The sequence below is a fragment of the Lepidochelys kempii genome, chromosome 7 (genome assembly GCF_965140265.1).
Source record: "Lepidochelys kempii isolate rLepKem1 chromosome 7, rLepKem1.hap2, whole genome shotgun sequence".
Classification (NCBI taxonomy): Eukaryota; Metazoa; Chordata; order Testudines; family Cheloniidae; genus Lepidochelys; species Lepidochelys kempii.
Window position 1 is genome coordinate 32,469,172 of NC_133262.1, and position 17,751 is coordinate 32,486,922.

A 17,751-nucleotide genomic window follows, 5' to 3' on the forward strand; every position below is an offset into this window, starting at 1 on the left:
ACCTGGCGTCACGCAGCAGGCCAGTGGCAGAGCTGGGAACAGAGCTCAGCTCTCCTGAGTCCCAGGCCAGTGCTCTGCCGCACAGGGCACTGGGAGGGGGTTAGTGGGAGGGATGGCTAGCTAGCCAGCCAGCCAACCAAACTCTGTGTCCCCTCAGCTGTGGTAGAGGACTACTTCCTGGCCAGTCGTTTGGAGATCCCCAGCTTCAGCCCCCCTGACAGGCTGCACCCCACAATCTACTCCTCAGAGGAGGGGGTGCTGAGTGGGCTGGCGGGGGGCAGGAAGGACAGGCCCCTCAAGATGCTCTCAGCTGCCATCCGCATCAACCTAGACTTGAAGAAGAACATCAAGGTATCTTGTCTCCACTCTCTGGGCTGAGGGGGAGGGGATTCAGCTGGGCAGGCTCCCTCTGCTCTCCCTTCTCCAAACAGGCTAAGAGCCAAAGCAACCCCTCCCTGGGATCTGCATTTATTGTTTAACTTAAAACATCTCAGCGCCAGCTTTCATCTGACTTGTCTGTTCCTAGAGGCTGTTTCCCTGTAGGATCTCCTCTGTCCCTTCCCCACCTCAGAGAGCCACCAGGACAGTTCTGGCTTGAAGCAAATAGGGCTCCTCTGATCTGGCATCGTCGTGAATCAACAGAAGTGGCTCTGTCTTCCTGTGCACTGCCCCATGTGGGGGATGACTTGGCATGAACGGCCATGGGTCTGGATGGGGCCCAGCTGGGGTGGACTGGCATGTGGGGGTGCTAGAAGCCCACTGGCTTGGTGTGTTTGGGGGAAGATGTCCTAAGGGGGTTCATAAATGGCTTCCCCCCCGTCCTGCCCCTTGTAGAGCCTTTCCCCATCTGGGGTGGGGTGGAAAATCTCCCTGCTTTTTAACTTTGCTTCCCCAATCTTCCCTTTTGCAACCCGAATCCAGGAGTTCCTGGTCACCTTGAGGCTCGAAGGGGCCACCATGCGACATCACATGGCGCTGACCAATCAGAGTTGGTACACACAGGTACGTCCTGGGCCGGAAATACCCATCCTGGAGTGAATAGCAGAGGGGCGTGTGCAGTGTAGCAGCCATGAGGCTGAGGGAGACTTAGGGCCAGGAGTGGAAGCTGGGCCAACACCAGCATGGGGACAGGGGACAGGCTGGATCCTCTATAGCTTAGACTCGTGCCCTGGTGTCCAGCTAAGGGGGGTCGAACTCATTCATTGGGCAGGGTCTGAATCTCTGTTTAATTGTGGCAATTCTTGCCCCTTGCAGACGTAAGCCTCCACCCGGTTCCTTCTGCTGTCGTGATCAACAGTGGAATAGCTGATCTGGATGAGAATGGGGATTGTCCAGTGGATGGGGTGTTTGCCAGGGACTTGAGACCTGGGCTCAATTCCTGGCTCTGCCATAGGCTCCCTGTGTGACTTTGGACCTCTTATTCCCTACTTATAAAGTGGTGATGGAGTGAGGCAGGGTGTCCTAGTGGCTAGAGCACTGGCCTGGGACTCAGGAGACCTGGATTCTATTCCCAGCTCTGCCACTGGCCTGCTGTGACCGTGGGCAAGTCATTTTGCCCCTCTGTGCCTCAGTTTCCCAGTCTGCAGTGGGAATAAGAACCCTGCCCTGCCTCCAAGGGTGTTTGTGAGGATAAATCTGTTACATATCGGGGCCAGATGAGTATGTCAGATGGAAAGGTCAGCTCTGAGACTAGCAGCTCGCTGTGTCATTCTCACTCAGTGCAGCTCCCGCATCTCTCAGCCATTGGCTCAGGCTTTCGGCAGACTCAGGCAGGTGCCATGAAATTGGTTATACACTAGGCACATGGAGGAGTCTGTGAGGCCTAAAAACTGGCTCCTTTTTTCATGAAAGCTGAGATTCCGGGCCACACAAATGCATTGGCCAGGCTGAATCTGTATGTCCGACACCCCTGGTCTAAAGAGAATCCTCCTAGTTCAACCACAGGGCACTGGGGCTGGATGCAGGGATCTGGGGCGGGTGGGGGTGGGGAGAATCCTCCACCTGGGGGGATCGGCACGGGTCTTTCTGCCCCCATTAAAACCTGCTGTCTGGGGCGTGCACGCTCATGCTCTCTCGCCCTTTCTTTCAGCTGATTGACTTCCTGGACGTACTGGATGATCCAATTCTTGGCTTTGTCCCCCCAACGGTCATTACGGTGCTGCACACCCACCTCTTCTGCTGCGCAGTTGATTACAGGTACTGAGGGGAGCAGAGGCAAATGGGCTGCACGGGGAAAAGGGTGGATGTAAAATAGGAGAGGCCCTTGGCTGTTTGTACAGGAGGAACAGAGGTGAGACGAAGTTAGAATAGCAGATCTGGTCTGAGGAAATCCAGACTCCCAGGTTCTGTCCCAGCTCAGAGAGGCGAGTGGAGTCTAGTGGGTTAGAGCAGGGGGGTTTGGGAGCCAGGACTCCGGGGTTCTATCCCCAGCTCTGGGAGGGGCATGGGGTCTTTGTTAAAGCAAAACCTCCCAGCCTGGTCTCTGCTGTCTGCTCTCTTTCTTATCTTGGCATCCTGGAGACTGGATGCGATGGTGGGAGCCTCTGTCACCTTGAAATAGTCTCAGCTGGGACAGGAACACTGGCCCGGCCAGACAGGATCAGAACGGAGGGCCATCTGGTTCAGTATCCTGTCTCCGGCTGTGGCCAGTACCGTATGCTTCAGAGCAAGGAGAAACGACTTAGGAGAGGGCAGCTGTGGATCATCTGTCCTCTGTGAAGGCTGCAATCCCATCTTGGCTGGGGCGGGGCGTGTGTGGGATAACCCTGCCGTGCGGGTACTCTCCTTGTCTCCTTTAACCCTCTCACCACACCCTGTCCCGGCACTGGTTCTGTCACTACCATCTCACCCCTCAGGCCCTTGTACCTCCCCGTCCGCGTCCTCATCATGGCTGAGACCTTCACCTTGTCCAGCAACATAATTGTGGATACTTCAATCTTCCTGCTCAGGTAGGCGTCCTTCAGCTGGGGACATCCCAAGAGAGCTGCCCACTCCAGGGAGGGCCTGTCCCCCCCCGGGCTGGTGAGATCAGGGGGTTTGAGACCTGTTCCCTCTGGACTGAGCCTGGGCTGCTCACAATACCAAGTGCTGGCTTGTGTGGAAGAAGTTGGGGTCAGCAGCTTTGGAGCCACCATCTTACGGTGCCTGGACGCCATGGTGGTGGGTGTGGTAGAAGGAGCGCAGTACGATGGAATCCTGAGTGATTTCTTTGCCTGTGTCTACTCCAGTTACCTGGGGTGTAGCCGTGAACTGGTGGGCCAGGTGCTCTTATTGGAGGAGTCTCACCCCAGCATGCACAGTCTCTTCACACCAGCTGGCATCCTGTATCCCATTCCCCACCTCTCTGAGCCAGCCAATCTCCCCACCCTGGGGCCAGGACAGAGCTGGCACCCCTAGAAGGCCCCATATCCCGTTCTACATCCTCACGAGCCTCCTCTGGGGCCAGATCAGAGCCAGCGCCCCTAGAGGGGAAAGGCCTGTGTGCCGTTCCCTGTCTTCCCACCCGCGGCTGGATTGGCACCAATGCCCTCTAGAGTGGCATCCTATTCCTTGAGCCAGCCACTACCCAGCGCTTACTCCCTTGGTCCAGGGTGGGAGTCGGGGTCTGTGTCACAGGGCCAGATACCTATTGCACTGTATGGGGCCCTTGTGTTCATGGTTACTGTACAGTGATGGACAAGATCTTGATTGTACTTGATCTGGCTGGTATGTGCCTACTGCTGGGGGGGCAGCAGAGTTTAAGTTATTCCCTTCCCCCCAGGTTTATTCTGGATGACTCTGCCATCTACTTGTCTGACAAATGTGACGTGGAGACAGTGGATCTGCGGAAGGGTAAGAGTTGGACGGGCCGCGTGTCCATCCTTCTGCTGTGCTCTGGGTACTGAAAACAGCAGCTATCCCTCAAGCATCATGCCCCTGTAGCCCCTCAGACTGGGCTCTCGGCAGGTCTTTCAAGCTAAGCAAGCTTGCGCCTGGTCAGTAGTTGTATGCGGGTGCTGGCACTCGTAGCCCAGCATGGCGGCAGGCGGCTCTGTAGAAGACACCCCATATTGCTTAATAATCTTCCATCTGTGGATTTCAAGGGGTTTCCCAAATGTTTGAATGGATTTAACTGTCCCCCGTCCTGGGTGTGGTGTTGCTGCAGGGAACCTAATGCACAAAGAGAAGTGTGGAGGAAGTGCCCAAATTAAAACGAACGTGGAGCAGAACCCAGGAGTTCTGACTCCCAGCCCTCCCCGCTCCAACCCACCAGGCCCCACTCCCTTCCCAGAGCCCACGATAGACCCAGGGATCCAGTCGGGCTGAATCTCTGTTCTCCCTTGGCCTCAGATTACGTGTGTGTACTGGACGTGGATCTGCTCGAGCTGGTCATCACCACGTGGAAAGGGAGCGCTGATGGGAAGCTGGTGAGGCCCAGCCCAGCCAGAAAGGGCAGGGTGGGGGCGGGCCTGGTAACTGCAATGGAAATCCCAGGAGAGAACCCCCCCCCTTAAAAGGTGACTGCGCAGAGTGGGGAGGACACTTCATGTGGCTGAATGCAGGAGGCGGGTGACTTCTCAGCCCTCCTTGTCCCTCGCCGTAGCCTTGCGGGGTTTGAGCTTCTCCAGTGCAGCTTCTGGTGTTTTCGAAGCAGCCTTGCTGTGTTTTGAGCCTGCGGGACCTAAGCAGCCCCACCTCCCCTCAGGAGCCCTGTGCTGTCTGTGCTGACCTCTCCCAAGGACCCGGGATCCCATTGCTCTAGCTCCCCACCCCAGTATGACACAGGCTGTCTCCCACTCGCTTTGTTCCACTCCAGACCCAGCCGCTGTTCGAGCTGCGCTGCTCCAACAACGTGGTGCATCTCCATACCTGTGCTGACTCCTGCGCCATGCTGGCCAACCTTATCCAGTACGTGGTCAACCACGGGGACCTCCACCCGCCACCCCGGCAGGACAGCCCCACGGAGATTGCTGGCCAGAAGGTGCAGGTAGGGAGAGGAAGTCTGGACTGGTGTCATCCCTAGCTGAGTAGGTCAGGCTGGTTTGGTGCCTGGATGGGGGACCTACATGGGGATCTTCCAATGCTCTAGTTAAGCAGGGTCAGGCCAGTTCAGTACCTGAATGGGGGGCATGCTCAGGGATCTTTTGTAGTTTAGTTAGGTGGGGTTGAGCCACTTTGGAGCATGGCTGGAGGACCTACCCCAGTGAGATCCAATACCTGAAACTGCACCAATCGGAGGAGAAATAAGGCACACTTTTTCTTCTTTTTTAGTGGGGAGAGATTCACCATTGCAGCAACTTTCGCAGGGATGCGGGGTGGTCTCCAGCCCTTGAGGGTCTTTAAATCAAGACTTTGTGTTTGTCTCCGAGCTGCACTCTAGCTCAACCATCAGATCTGGGATGGATGCAGGGATCTCATGGGGAAGTTCTCTGGCTTGCGTTTTGCAGGAGTTTGGACAGGATGATCTGATGGTCTGGCCTTAACAGCTGTGAAGGAAAAGCATATGCTGGAGGGACATGGGGGAGTTCAGTAGGTGGTGCTCTGCCCTAGCAATCGGAGCAGACTCCAGTGCTGCTGTGTGGCACTAGGAGGCACTGTTCTGCAGAGCGCGAGGGCCCAGTATCCGTCTTCCCTCTAACTTTTTATACGTCCATGTGCCAAGTGAATTTTATGTGCACCAATATGGAGGAGACGTGTGACATCACCTCCATATTGGTGCACAAAACAAAATTCATATGGTGGGCGTGGGGCTGAGGGGTTCAGTGTGGGAGGGGGCAGAGGGTTAGGATGAGGGGTGGGGCTGGGGATGAGGGGTTTGGGGTACAGGAGGGGGCTCAGGGCTGGGGCAGAGGGTTGGAGTGCAGGCTCAGGGGTGGGGCCAGAGATGGAGGGTTTGGGGTTCTGACTGCCCCAGGGCTGCGGTGGGGAGACAGGACTCCCCTTCAGCTCTCTCCCTGGCTGCGGCAGCTCAGGTGAAGCTGGGCTGGGCCGAGGGAGGGGCTCCTCTCCCCCAGCCGAGGCAGGTCTGTGCTGGGGCCGGTGGGGCTTAACAGGCGGCCACGAATCTTAGAGGGAACTTAGCTCAATAGAGGGTGTCTCCCCTGGCCGTCAGCACTGACCCAAGTGCCCCCGCACTGCGCTAGTGGGTGCTGTGCCCCAGGGAGCAGGGTGGGGCTCAGCTGGGGGTGCTCTCCCCTGGCAGTGCTGATCCATGGGTACCCATCACTCGGTACATAACACCCCCTGGTTTTCGTTGGCCCCCAGCTGTCAGAGAGCCCGGCCTCGCTGCCCTCCTGCCTGCCCGCTGAGACGGCCACCATTAATCAGCGGGACCTGACTGACGCCCTCATCGACACCGACCGCAGCCTGAGGGACCTGGCGTTAGAATCTGGTAGGGGGTGCCAGTGGGAGCCTGGGGAGCCGAGGGGACCACGGTGTCCCCTTGCTGCCTCTACAACTCCTTGGGGGTCAAGAGGAAGAGTTGGGGGCTGGGTGGCATGTGGCTGCATCCCTCCAGGGCAGGGCTGACGTCGGGCGGGATGGCAGGGTATTTCATTGGGGCCAATCTCATCAGTGTCCATCTCTCCTCCCAGGAGAGGCCGGGCGGTTGCACCAAACCTCCCCCGTTTCAGTGTATCTCTTCCCGGGGGAGAACAGTGCTGGGGGCAAGCCCTGCCCCCCACCCCCTGCTGCCCTGCCCCCGGCGCCCGTGGAAGTGGGGCTAGATTTCTGCTCCTCAGAGGGCAGCGAGGAGGAGAGCGAGGCCACTGATAATGACGACTTCTGCATCCTGGACGCGCCTGGCATGGGCATCCCAGTAAGGGGAGGCAGGGGCTGTGGGGCACACGGGGATGGGGGACTGAGGGGAAGCTGTGAGGCCCGGGGGGCTATGACTGATCAGGGGTAGGGCTTTGGGGTCCATGGGGAGCTGGGAGGGATAGGGAGAGGTTGGGGGTGGAGCAGGGCTGGGTCCAAATGCCTGGATTTTTTAGGAAGGATGAGATAGTGGGATATCGGGAGTGGGGTTTGGACATCTGGGCCCACTGATTTGCTCTGAGGCCTGCCTCTGTGTGTGTCTCTTCTCCCCCCTCACACCCCTCTCCCAGCCCAAGGACGGAGAGCCAGTGGTGACAAAGCTGCTGGAGGGGCCGGTGCCCATTAAGGATGGCTACTTCTCGCGCCCGCTGGGCAGCACAGACCTGCTGAAGGCCCCGGCACACTTCCCATTGCCTGAGAGCCGGGTCATGCTGCGTGAGATCTCAGTGGTCTGGCACCTTTATGGAGGGCGGGACTTTGGGATCGGGCGTGCCACCCCAGGACACGCCCACTCACCCAGGTGAGACCTCGATTCCTGGCAGGCACAGCCTGCCCTGGGGCTGGACTGGACAGCTGTGACCCTGTCTCTCCCCCACTCCGCAGGATGAGGCCCAGCTTGTCAAGCGCCCGCAGCTCCCCTTCCCGCTCCTCCATGGCCAACCGGCCCCAGAACACCTGGCGCACACAGGGTGGGACCGGGCGCCTCCATGACCTGCTCATGGAGATACAACTCACCAAGGTGAGAGCGGGGGTATGTGTTAGTGGGTGGGGCTTAACATCTGTCCCACAAAGGATCTTCTGGGGAATTCCCTTGCCACAGGATAGTGGGCTGGGTAGGCCCATTGGTCTGACCTTGTCATAGACATGATGTTCAACTCCCCTGATGCTACAGAACCACGTTCTGCTCCCAGCCCTTCTGCGGGGTGGGTCTGGCCTGTCAGGGACCCCCCCTCCCATTATTATCAAGCCTTAGCTTCTCCCCAGGTGAGCTTCCAGCATGAGACCTACCCCAGTGGGGCAGAGAAGCTGTCCACGGAGCTGGAGGAGCAGCCAGTGTCGCGGCAGGTGTTCATCGTGCAGGAGCTGGAGATTCGTGACCGGCTGGCCTCCTCCCAGATCAACAAGTTCCTCTACTTGTACACTAGCGAGAAGATGCCACGCCGGGCCCACTCCAACATGGTACTGCCAGGGGGCTAACAGAGGCATGGGTAAGGGGCAGGGGGTGGGGGGCTAGGCTGGGATAGGGGCAGATACTAGGGAGTTGACATGAGGTGAGTGCTGGGGCTTAAGGAGAGGCTGGGGGGTAGGATCCAGGCCTGGGGTAGGGGTGAGTTCTGAGGACTGTTGGTGTGGGGCAGCCACTGCAGTTGGGGGATGGGGAAGGGATCTGGGGTGGGCATGAAGGGCGGGGGTTGGTGTGGGTTGGGCATTGCGGTGGGGGGGCAGCTCTGTATAGGGGTGGGCTCTGGGGGGAGGGGTGGGATCTGAGAAGGGGGAGGGCTCTGGGGGGTGGGGTTTGGTGTGGGGTGGGTGCAGGATCTGAACTGCGGGAGGGGTGGGGTGCTTGCTCCATCCCTGCTGAGGGAGGGCAGTGGACCGTACCCTCCCTTTCCTCTCCCCATGACTGACGGCCACCTTTCCCCATAGCTCACCATCAAGGCCCTGCATGTCTGCCCTGAGGCCGGGCTGGGCGGCCCCGAGTGCTGCTTGCGCGTCTCCCTCTTGCCGCTGCGCCTCAACATCGACCAGGTGAGGGGGGCTACAGATAGATAGCTCCATGGGCCCTGCCTAGAGACTCCCTGCCCTCGCCCCACACCCCGGGGGAGCCCTGATCCAGATACATTTTCCCCCTCCCCAGTCCCTAATGACCTGGCTCTGGATTCAGACCAGCACCCCCTCAAGGAGAAAGGCCTTGTAAGCCAGTTCCCTGCTGTGGGGCTGGATCAGAGCTGGTGCCCCCTAGAGCAGAAAGGCCTGTGACTCCAAGTATGAATGGAAGCAACTCTTTGTCTCCTGGAGCTCCAACTTCCTGGGGTTCAGCACTGTCCCTCCCCAGCCCCCATTCAAGGATTCCCCCACCCCCTCCTTTGTGAATGATGGGCTCAGACTCTGCCTGGTGCTCCCTTGGCCCACGCGATTTGCCAGCATCTGGTGTTTTGCCAAGTGATTGCTCCCAAGGGGAGGAGAAATTGATGATGCGAGGGGGCAAGTTCTCCGGTGCCATCCTGTCTGCTTGCAACAAACGTCCCCACAGCCAGGGGTGAAAGGAATATTAAATTCTTACCAGTATGGGGGCCAGCTCCGGCCCCTGGAAGGGGTGGGGCCTCAGGCAGAAGTGGGGGCTGGGGGATCAGGGGCTCAGCAGCGATTTTAGAGGGTCTAGGGCTCCGGCCGCTGCTGCAGTAGGGGCGGCCGGGAATCCTGGGCCCTTTTAAATTGCTGGCCCTGGGGCAGCAGCCCCTTTTGCCTCCCCCGTCGGCGGCCCTGCCGGTGGGATCCCTACTGGCAAGGCCGCCGACGGGGAAGGGCAGCACTTTAACATGGTCTGTGTATGGGACGGTACCGGCTTCTTACCGGTACGTCATACCGGCCCACTTTCACCCCTGCCCACGGTCCTATGTCCCTGATCACAGCTGGTTCCTTGCTCACAATTTCCAAGCTAGTCCAGTGTCCAAGGAGCTCTGTCTCCCAGGGCCATACTCACCTCTGCTTCTCTTGCTGTGTGCTGGCTCTCTGCCTCGCGCGCACACCCAGCTTGCCAGGCAATCCCCCAGCCCCTGCATTTGCAACCGGTCTGGAAACCCCACAGCCCACATGGCTCATGTCTGTGGCCTTGGGCAGTGGCTTCTATTGTTTCCAGCTCTTTCCCTCATAAAGGGGTTTAACTGCTCCTTCCATTTAGCCTAAAAGAATGGTAATTAGCACAGCCAGGTCTGTGACTGAGGGCTGCCCACCTTCCAGTATAACACTGCCTGTTGCTGTCTCTCCCCCCACCACCAGGATGCCTTGTTTTTCCTGAAGGATTTCTTCACCAGCCTGGCTGCCAGCATTAACCCTGTGTTGCCCATGGAGGCTGGGACAGAAGGTGAGTTGAAGGGCAGCCCAGAGGTGCGGGCTGGCTGGCTGGGGAGGGATAAAGCTTCCTCCTCTGAGGGTCTTCTGGCTCTTTGTAGCCCCGGCATAAACCTTCCTAATGCTGGGGAAACTGAGGCAGGAGGACAGACTCTCGGGCCACGTGAGCGTCTGGCCACACCAAGAGTTACAGTGGCTGTAACCTGGGCTCCTGACTGTGCATTTCATGGGCTCTGCCAGCTACACTACCACCTGTCACCACAAGATGGGGGTGTTGCTAAGGCCTGAGCTGCCAAGAGCATGTACAGCAGAGGAGGGCAGACTACGGCCCGCAGGCCACATCTGGCCCCTGAGCTCCTGGCAGGGAGGCTAGCCCCCTGGCCCCTCCCCTGCAGCCTCAGCTCACTGCGCTGCTGGCGCAGTGCTCTGGGCGACAGGGCTGCGAGCTCTTGCCGGGCAGCGCAGCTGCAGAGCCCAGCCTGACCCAGTGCTCTGTGCTGCGCGGTGGCATGGCTGCCTATCCTGATGCTCTGGGCGGCATGACTGCAGCGCTGCCAGCCACCGGCGCTCCAGGCAGCGCAGTAAGGGGGCCAGGAGCGGAGGGGGTTGGATAGAGGGCAGGGGAGTTCGGGGTGGTGGTGGTCAAGGGGCGGGGGTGTGGATAGGGGTTGGGGTGGTGAGAGGGCAGGGAACAGGGGGGTTGAATGGGGGCAGGGGTGTCGGGGGCAGTCAGGAAGCGGGGGGGTTGGATGGGGTGGCGGGGGCAGTCAGGGGACAGGGAGGGATGGATGGGGCAAGGGTCCCGGGGGGGGGCAGTCAGAAAGGAGAGGGAGGGTTGGATGAGGGTGGGGGGCCAGGCCGGACCTGGCTGTTTGGGGAGGCACAGCTTCCCCTAACCAGCCCTCCATACAATTTTGGAAACCCGATGTGGCCCTCAGGTCAAAAAGTTTGCGCGCCCCGATGTACAGCCTGCCGAAAACTGAGGGGGAAACTGAGGTGCTGAGCAGGGGGAGGCATGTGAAGCCCCTGCTCCTTGACCACCTTTTTTTTTTTTTTTTTTTTTTTTTTTTGTCTCTCCGCCCACTAGCCCGCCCAGATCCAGGGGTGCGAGCCAGCCCAGCCACCGAGTCAGAATCTCTGGGGAAGGAGCAGGAAGGGAGCCGGGGCCCAGGGTTGGTGGCGGTGGGGGTAGAGATGACAGCTTCTGTGGAGACCACACTGAGCGAAAACAGCTCCTCCTCCAATGCCTCATCCTCTACGGACCAACCCATCTACTTTAGGTACGAGATGCTGCTGCCTCTGGGGTGGGGCGAAGGGGCTGCTGCATAGTGATCAGCGAAGGGGGATCTTATTTCGAATTGAAGCGGTGGGTGGGGGAACATGGTGGGTGAATGAGGCAGAAGAGAAATGACGGAAGCTAGAATGCAGCCCGGCTCATGGGGTTCCTCACAGCCTGATCTGTACCGGAGGGACCATCAGTGACCACACAGCAGCAGGATCTTAGTTACACATTTTGTCTGGCAGAGTGCTTCATACTGATCTCTGCTCCCTGCAGCACAACGCCCCCTAGCACTGCACTGGGTCAGCACTCAGTGTGTGTGGGGGGGTGAAACGCCCCTTGCTGAGTCCCCACCCCCCGCTGCCTGCAGCTCCAAGATTTTGGTGGTCTCCATCCAGGCTCGGGCTCTGCTTAGCGTAAGATCTGTGCCCATGAGGTGGCCCGGCTGTAAGTCCTGCCCCCTCGTCTGCCAGTCTCTCTAGCTCTCTGTCCCGATTGGTTGATCCCCAGGGAGTTCCGGTTCACGTCAGAAGTGCCCATCTGGCTGGACTATCATGGGAAGCATATGACCATGGACCAGGTGGTAAGTGAGGCTGGGGTGTGGAGATGCCAGTGAACCTCTGGGTGGGGCAGAGGTGGTGGGGAATCTCAGACCCCCTTTCCCTCCCCAACTAGCCAGAGCCTCTTGCCTCCTGCTGGAAGGACTGGGGATGGAGGGGGATAGTGTTGGATGAGCTCTGTGGCTTTTGGGCAGGATCTGGCCCTGGATGGGAGTGGGGGTAGGTATTGGGGTGGCATCTGGCCCAGGGTGGGGTGTGGGTGTGGGGGGTGGGCTCTGGTACTGGTGGACGTTGGAGTGGGGCAGACTCTAGAGTTGTGGGGTGGGGATGCTGCTCCCTCTCTGCTGGGTCTGGGGGTGCAGTGCTGAGCAGCCTCTCCAGGGGTAAGAATCCACTCCTTTGGCTGTTGTTGTCTGGTGGGCCTTAATGTAGCCCCTGGAGCTGGCACTAGAGGGGCCAGTGGGACCATCTGTGACACCTTTGACCCTGAGGTCACTGGTTTGAATCCTGCTGGGGTCAGGGTAGAGTTTACTGGTGTGGAACAAGTTCAGGTGGTGTCAGTTGAGATCAGACTGGCTTGGGGAGACCCCATCAAAACTGACCCTGGTTGCCTGGGCAGTGAGGACAGAACTAACCTCTTTTGCCAGCGGGGGGCGGGGTACCTGGAGGGTGGGAGTGGAGACATGCCTGCATTTAGAGGGGAGGTTGCTGTTCATAGGAGGCGTAATCCCCATTCTAGAACTGGGGAAACTGAGGCAAGGAAGGCTGAGTGTGGGAACCAGGTTTAGAACAGAGGAGTGCCTGGCTGCTATTGGGAGGGGGTGGGGTTGTGGCTGTGTGCATTGCACTGTGGGGTAGGGCAGTGCCGGGGGGTGGGAGCTGTGCATAGATAGGAGCAGGGGAATGCAGGGTACACATGGTACGAGGGGAGTGGCTGTGCATATATGGAGGAGCTGGGTGGGGGATAGGGAGTGTTGTGGGGGGCTGTGGGAGAGGGGTGTGGGATAGGGAGTGTTGTGGGGGGGCTGTGGGGGAGGGGTGTGGGCTGTGCATCAGCAGTGCTTTAATCCTTTCTCTCTCCCCCTCTTCAGGGCACCTTTGCCGGGATCCTCATCGGCTTGGCCCAGCTCAACTGCTCTGAGCTCAAGCTCAAGCGCCTCTGCTGCAGACATGGGTGAACTGGGGGGCCTGGGACGTGCCCGATCCTGGGGGGAGGCGGAGTCAGTGCAGGCAGTGGGTGTGGGCTGTGCCCATGCAGGGCTCAGACTCGGGGATGGAGCTCCCTGTTTCTGCCCCACTCTCTTACTCTGATGGGCACCGCTGGGGCCCTGCTAGTTGCTGGGGAGGGGGTGGGGCGCAGTCTGTAGCGTGGCTCCAGGGCTTAGTCATCTCTAAGAGGGCACGGTTGGGGCTGGTCATTCTTTCCCACAATGCCCTCTGTCTGTTTCCCCCCCCCCCCCAGGCTCCTAGGCGTGGACAAAGTGATCAGCTACGCCCTCACTGAGTGGCTGACGGACATCCGCAAGAACCAGCTGCCAGGCATCCTGGGTGGCGTGGGGCCCATGCACTCTGTCGTCCAGCTCTGTGAGTTCCTCGCACAGCCCTCGCCCCTTCCTTGCACAGGGCTCCCCCCAGCTTTGTGCCAAGCCCCTGTGTGGGGAGAACCACCTCGCTCTAGATCAGGGGGAGGGGAGAGGGCATGGGGCAGGACATAAGGGGTGGGTGATGGAGGAAGGGTGATGCGGGGGTGGGGGGCTGGTGTGAGTGTGGAGAGGTGGGAGGTAAGGGGGATGGAGGCTTGGAGCAAGTGTGGAGTGGGTGATGGGGGCCAAGCATGGTGGGGGCGATGGCGTCGGGTAGGACGCGATGGTGTTCCTCCACGTCCGGCTAAGCTGGCCTTTTTTTTCCTCCCCTAGTCCATGGTCTGCGTGACCTGTTCTGGCTGCCCATCGAACAGTACCGCAAGGATGGGCGCATCATCCGGGGGCTGCAGCGCGGGGCTGCCTCCTTTGGGACCTCCACAGCCTCAGCTGCCCTGGAGCTCAGCAACCGCCTGGTGCAGGCCATACAGGTGAGAACCCTCCCTCCCATCCATCCATCCACAGCCTGGGACAGGCCACCTCCCACCCCAGCACTTTGGGGCGGGGGCTGTAGCCAGCATGGAAGGCAGGGTGGGGAAAGGAGCCAAGGGTCTGCAATAGCATCGGAAAAGGCTTTTCAGGTACTAAGCCCCCCATCCCTTTGTCATGAGGGAAATTGGTTCAGAGAGGGGAAGGCACTTGCCCAAAGTTAGTGGTAAAGCTGGGAACAGAACCCAGGAGTCCTGGTTCCCAGTCCCTCACCCCTCTCCTCTAACCAACTAGTCCCTACTCCCCTTCTAGGGATGCTTTCTTTTTGTCTTGAGTCAGTTCTGGCCTGTAGGCCAGGTCAGTTATCGAGGGTGGACTTGGAGAGTGTGTCTGTGTGTGGTGGAGTGAGGGGACTAAGGGTGAATCTGGGGGGAAGGAGTCTGTGTGTATAGGGTGTGGGGAAGGAAGCTGGGATGTGCGGTGCTCTCACTAGGGGGTGCTATTGGGGTCTCTTATCTCTTAATGTGCCCCTGCCCCTGCCAGGCCACAGCTGAGACAGTCTATGACATCCTGTCTCCAACCTCCCCTGTGACACGGACCCTGCTGCATAAGAAGCACGCCCGGAAACTGCGCCGGGGCCAGCAGCCAGCTGACCTCCGTGAGGGCGTGGCCAAGGCTTATGATACCTTCCGAGAGGTATGGTTCCTCCCTGCTAAGGCCAGTCCCCTTCCATGCAGGGGGCCAAGGCTGCTCCCACTACTGGAAATTCCCTCCTGCCCCTCCCAGGTGACGGGCCTAGAAGCATTAAGGTTGGGAGTCTTATCGTTTTTAAATTCCAGTTAGATCTGGTGTCAGGTACTTCCACGGGCTAACCGTGACACACACACACCCCCCCCACTAACCGCTCCTCTTTGCTCCCTTGCAGGGCGTGATTGACACCGCCCAGACCATCTGCGACGTGGCTGCCCGGGGCCATGAGCAGAAGGGCATCACAGGGGCGGTGGGCGGAGTCCTGCGCCAGATCCCTCCAACCGTGGTCAAGCCCCTTATCGTGGCCTCAGAGGCCACCTCGAACCTGCTGGGGGGGATGCGCAACCAGATCAAGCCAGACGCCCGCAAGGAGGAGTCTCTCAAGTGGCGGTTGGAGGAGAGCCAGGACTGACGGGGTACGGACTGTGCCCCAGAGCCCAGCCCCCCAGACACTGTGACGGCCAGCCATCCCCTCCTCCTCTGGGAGGGTGCCAAATCCCACCCCCTTCTAGGAGCCGCTGACCCCTCCGACCAGCCCGTGCCAAGGACACAGTGCGGCAGGGGCTGCAATTTGAACCAAGGAACCGCAGTGCGAAGGGGGCATGTTGTCAACTTGAGATAAGCGAGGGCTCCTAATTTAACCCCCCGCCTCGTGGTCACTTGGGACTTGCTTTTATACTGATCAGCCCCTTGAGTCCTCCCTTGCATGATCCCTGCAGCCCCCTTCCCCCAAAACCAAATGAGGAGACTGAGTATTAAAGGAAGTGAGTGGTTTTCACTTGGTCCCTTGGCCCGGCTTTTTCCAGCCCCATGTCCCAGGCAGCCTTTGCGGGGGCCTGGGGCATCAGATCGCAGGGAATAAGGACCTTGGTCCCCCTCTGTCCCCAGCTGCTGGCATTGGAGGGGATTGTGGGGTAACGATCCTCGGCTGAAACCGTCCGCCTCACCTGGCCTGGGGTGGGGGGATGGTGGACCTGTTCAGGAGTAGGGGGCCCAGATGCCTGTCCCCCTGCTGGCAGTGCCCACATGAGGAGCTACGTTCTCCCTCCACCCATCTTTAGCAATGCCCTGCTTGCTCCTACCCTTGCCATCCCAGTTGCCGGTTTGTTGTGTTGTGGAGCTGGCTGTGGTACTGGCTGGTGGCACTGAGCTGTTTTGAAAGAGTCACCCGCTTCCCCTTTTCTTGCTGATACCGAATAGCCGGAGCTACTTTAGTCTGTCACTATAAGGCAGGTGTTCTGGGCTTCAAACTGTCCTTGCACCCCCTCTCCCATTTGTATCCCTCCTTGGAGCACTGCAGAAAGGTCCCTACAGACCTGCCAGCCAGTGGAAACCAGTGCACCTGGCTTATTTTATCCCTAAGGGGGTGCAAGCACAAAACAAATCTGGCACCCCCAGCCTCCTGGAACAGGCTTGTACTAATTGAGTGAAAGGAGCTTCTCTGTCAGCTGGCAGTGGTCGTAGGCTATTATCCCCTAAAGGCCACATTTGCATCTTGCCCAGGCTGAACTGCTCCAGCTCTGCCTCCTGGGTCCCATCTTGACTTTGTCTCAGGCACTGGGGAGCTCTGCATTGAGGGGCAGGGCCCATGCTTTGGGACAGAGTCAGCTTCCTGTGGAAGTCAGGGGCAAATGGAAGGGGAGTGCCCCATGGTTCTGTCAGTGCATGAAGGTGACTGAGGGCTTGCAAGTATGGTGTGGAGGGGAGATCAAGGGGGCCCTGCACCTTCCCCTTCACCCAGCTGAACAAAGGGGAGTCCAACACTAGAACCCCTCTTCCCCCTGTCTGTGTAATACTGAGCTTCAGCCACCAGGGGGAGCAACAGTGTTCTATGCTGTGGGCCTTGGCTGGATGGTGGCTTTGGGGCTGGCTATCCCCCGCTGCTCCCCCACTCTCAGCAGGTGGCAGGCTGGCACGGTGGAGGTGGCTGCTGCTCTGGGTTGGTGCCACGGGGGCATTGGACATGGTGGGAGTAGGTAAGGGGGCCATGCACCTTCTATTATCTTTCCTGTCTCTACTGTGCTGTCAGCAGCAAGAATCTTACAAGCTGAGGCCCCAGTTCAGCACACGGGAGTGGAGAAACCAACACCCCCACTTTAGAAATCCAGGTCTGCCCTGTGTGGGTGCTTCAGCTCCCAGAGCCCCCCTCCTGCTCCCTACAGTGGTGGTAAGAAACTGCAGCGGTGTGTCATAGCCTCTATCCTCCCTTGGTTAAGGGTGATTCCCCTCTCCTGGTCTATGGCTTTCAGGGTGTAATACGCACTCCCATGCCATAGGTGTGGACGTACCAAGTGTCCTGTTGAATGAATCAAGGGTGGGAGGGGTCAGTCCTGCGTCGTGATCAGTTTAGGGAAGAGAGGGGCAAGGGGTAACTGCATCATGGTCAATAACGTACCAGAGGCTGGGAGGCTTGGGAAGTGCCTTCTGGGCTCAGTGTCTGTAGTGCCCACCAGCACTGCCAGAGGGCTGAGGCTAAATCCTGGAAAGATGGCGAGGGGCCCAGGTACCCCAGTGAGTGGAGGGAGGGTGGATAGGGTCTCTGGTCGGTGTTAGGCAGATCAGACACGGTGCCCAGCAGGGTCCTTTCTGGTCCCAGAAATCCTTGTGCTCCTTTCGCTGTGGCCTTTCTCAGTGGAAGCGACTTCCCTTTCCAGGCAGGGACCTTTAAACCGGGAGGCAGCCCGAGGAAAATGGCCCCCGGGGCTGGGAAAAGCAGGCTTGAGCCTGAAGGGGGCAAGAAGTTTTAGTGCTGGGAGCTCGGATGGTTTAGGTAGACCCGGCAAGTGGAACTCACGCTGTGCCTGGGGGAAGCTGTCTCCCCCTGGCCTGTGCCAGCTGTGCAGGGGTGGGTTGATGGCCGCGGGGGGTCGCCTGTGTGCACAGCTCTGCAATGAGCTGGTTTCCCTGGGGTTTTTTTCTCTCCCCAGGCTGTAACCCTTAGCACCAACAACAGTCTCCATGGCGACACAGCCTGATTGCCACCCGCCCCCCTGCAGCTCTAAAGGTGAGGGGGAGCAGGAGGGGCGGGGGTGTCTGGCTCTGGGGTGTTGTCTCCAGCAGGGGACGGCAGGAGAACAGCCAAGGCTGAGGGCTGGGCTCCACTCCAGCCCGGGGCAGAGGACAGCACTTGATTAAGGAAGCAGAGGTGGGGCTAGAAGCCAGGAATCCCGGCTCCCAGCTCTGTTGCTCTAACCCCTGGACCCCTGCCCCTGGCAGGCATAGAACC

General features: G+C 59.3%; 1 protein-coding gene across 4 annotated transcripts in view; it reads left to right on the forward strand.

Annotated features, from left to right (window-relative positions):
* The window catches only part of ATG2A (autophagy related 2A), a 38,016-nt gene extending 22,713 nt beyond the window's left edge, over positions 1-15,303 (forward strand). For 3 of the 4 annotated variants that reach the window (XM_073351929.1, XM_073351931.1, XM_073351930.1), the window contains 21 exons: positions 158-351; positions 922-1,002; positions 2,090-2,196; positions 2,856-2,948; positions 3,761-3,831; positions 4,330-4,406; positions 4,796-4,966; positions 6,244-6,370; positions 6,573-6,796; positions 7,086-7,315; positions 7,399-7,534; positions 7,780-7,974; positions 8,443-8,544; positions 9,796-9,880; positions 10,955-11,147; positions 11,657-11,729; positions 12,798-12,880; positions 13,169-13,290; positions 13,623-13,777; positions 14,319-14,471; positions 14,701-15,303. In XM_073351929.1, coding sequence (XP_073208030.1) covers positions 158-351; positions 922-1,002; positions 2,090-2,196; positions 2,856-2,948; positions 3,761-3,831; positions 4,330-4,406; positions 4,796-4,966; positions 6,244-6,370; positions 6,573-6,796; positions 7,086-7,315; positions 7,399-7,534; positions 7,780-7,974; positions 8,443-8,544; positions 9,796-9,880; positions 10,955-11,147; positions 11,657-11,729; positions 12,798-12,880; positions 13,169-13,290; positions 13,623-13,777; positions 14,319-14,471; positions 14,701-14,937 — 2,909 coding nt within the window. In that variant the 3' untranslated portion in view covers positions 14,938-15,303. Of the gene's footprint in view, positions 1-157; positions 352-921; positions 1,003-2,089; positions 2,197-2,855; positions 2,949-3,760; positions 3,832-4,329; positions 4,407-4,795; positions 4,967-6,243; positions 6,371-6,572; positions 6,797-7,085; positions 7,316-7,398; positions 7,535-7,779; positions 7,975-8,442; positions 8,545-9,795; positions 9,881-10,954; positions 11,148-11,619; positions 11,730-12,797; positions 12,881-13,168; positions 13,291-13,622; positions 13,778-14,318; positions 14,472-14,700 lie in introns of those variants that run through there. The other variant, XM_073351932.1, reaches the window with a different exon arrangement.
* The last annotated feature ends 2,448 nt before the right edge of the window (positions 15,304-17,751 follow it).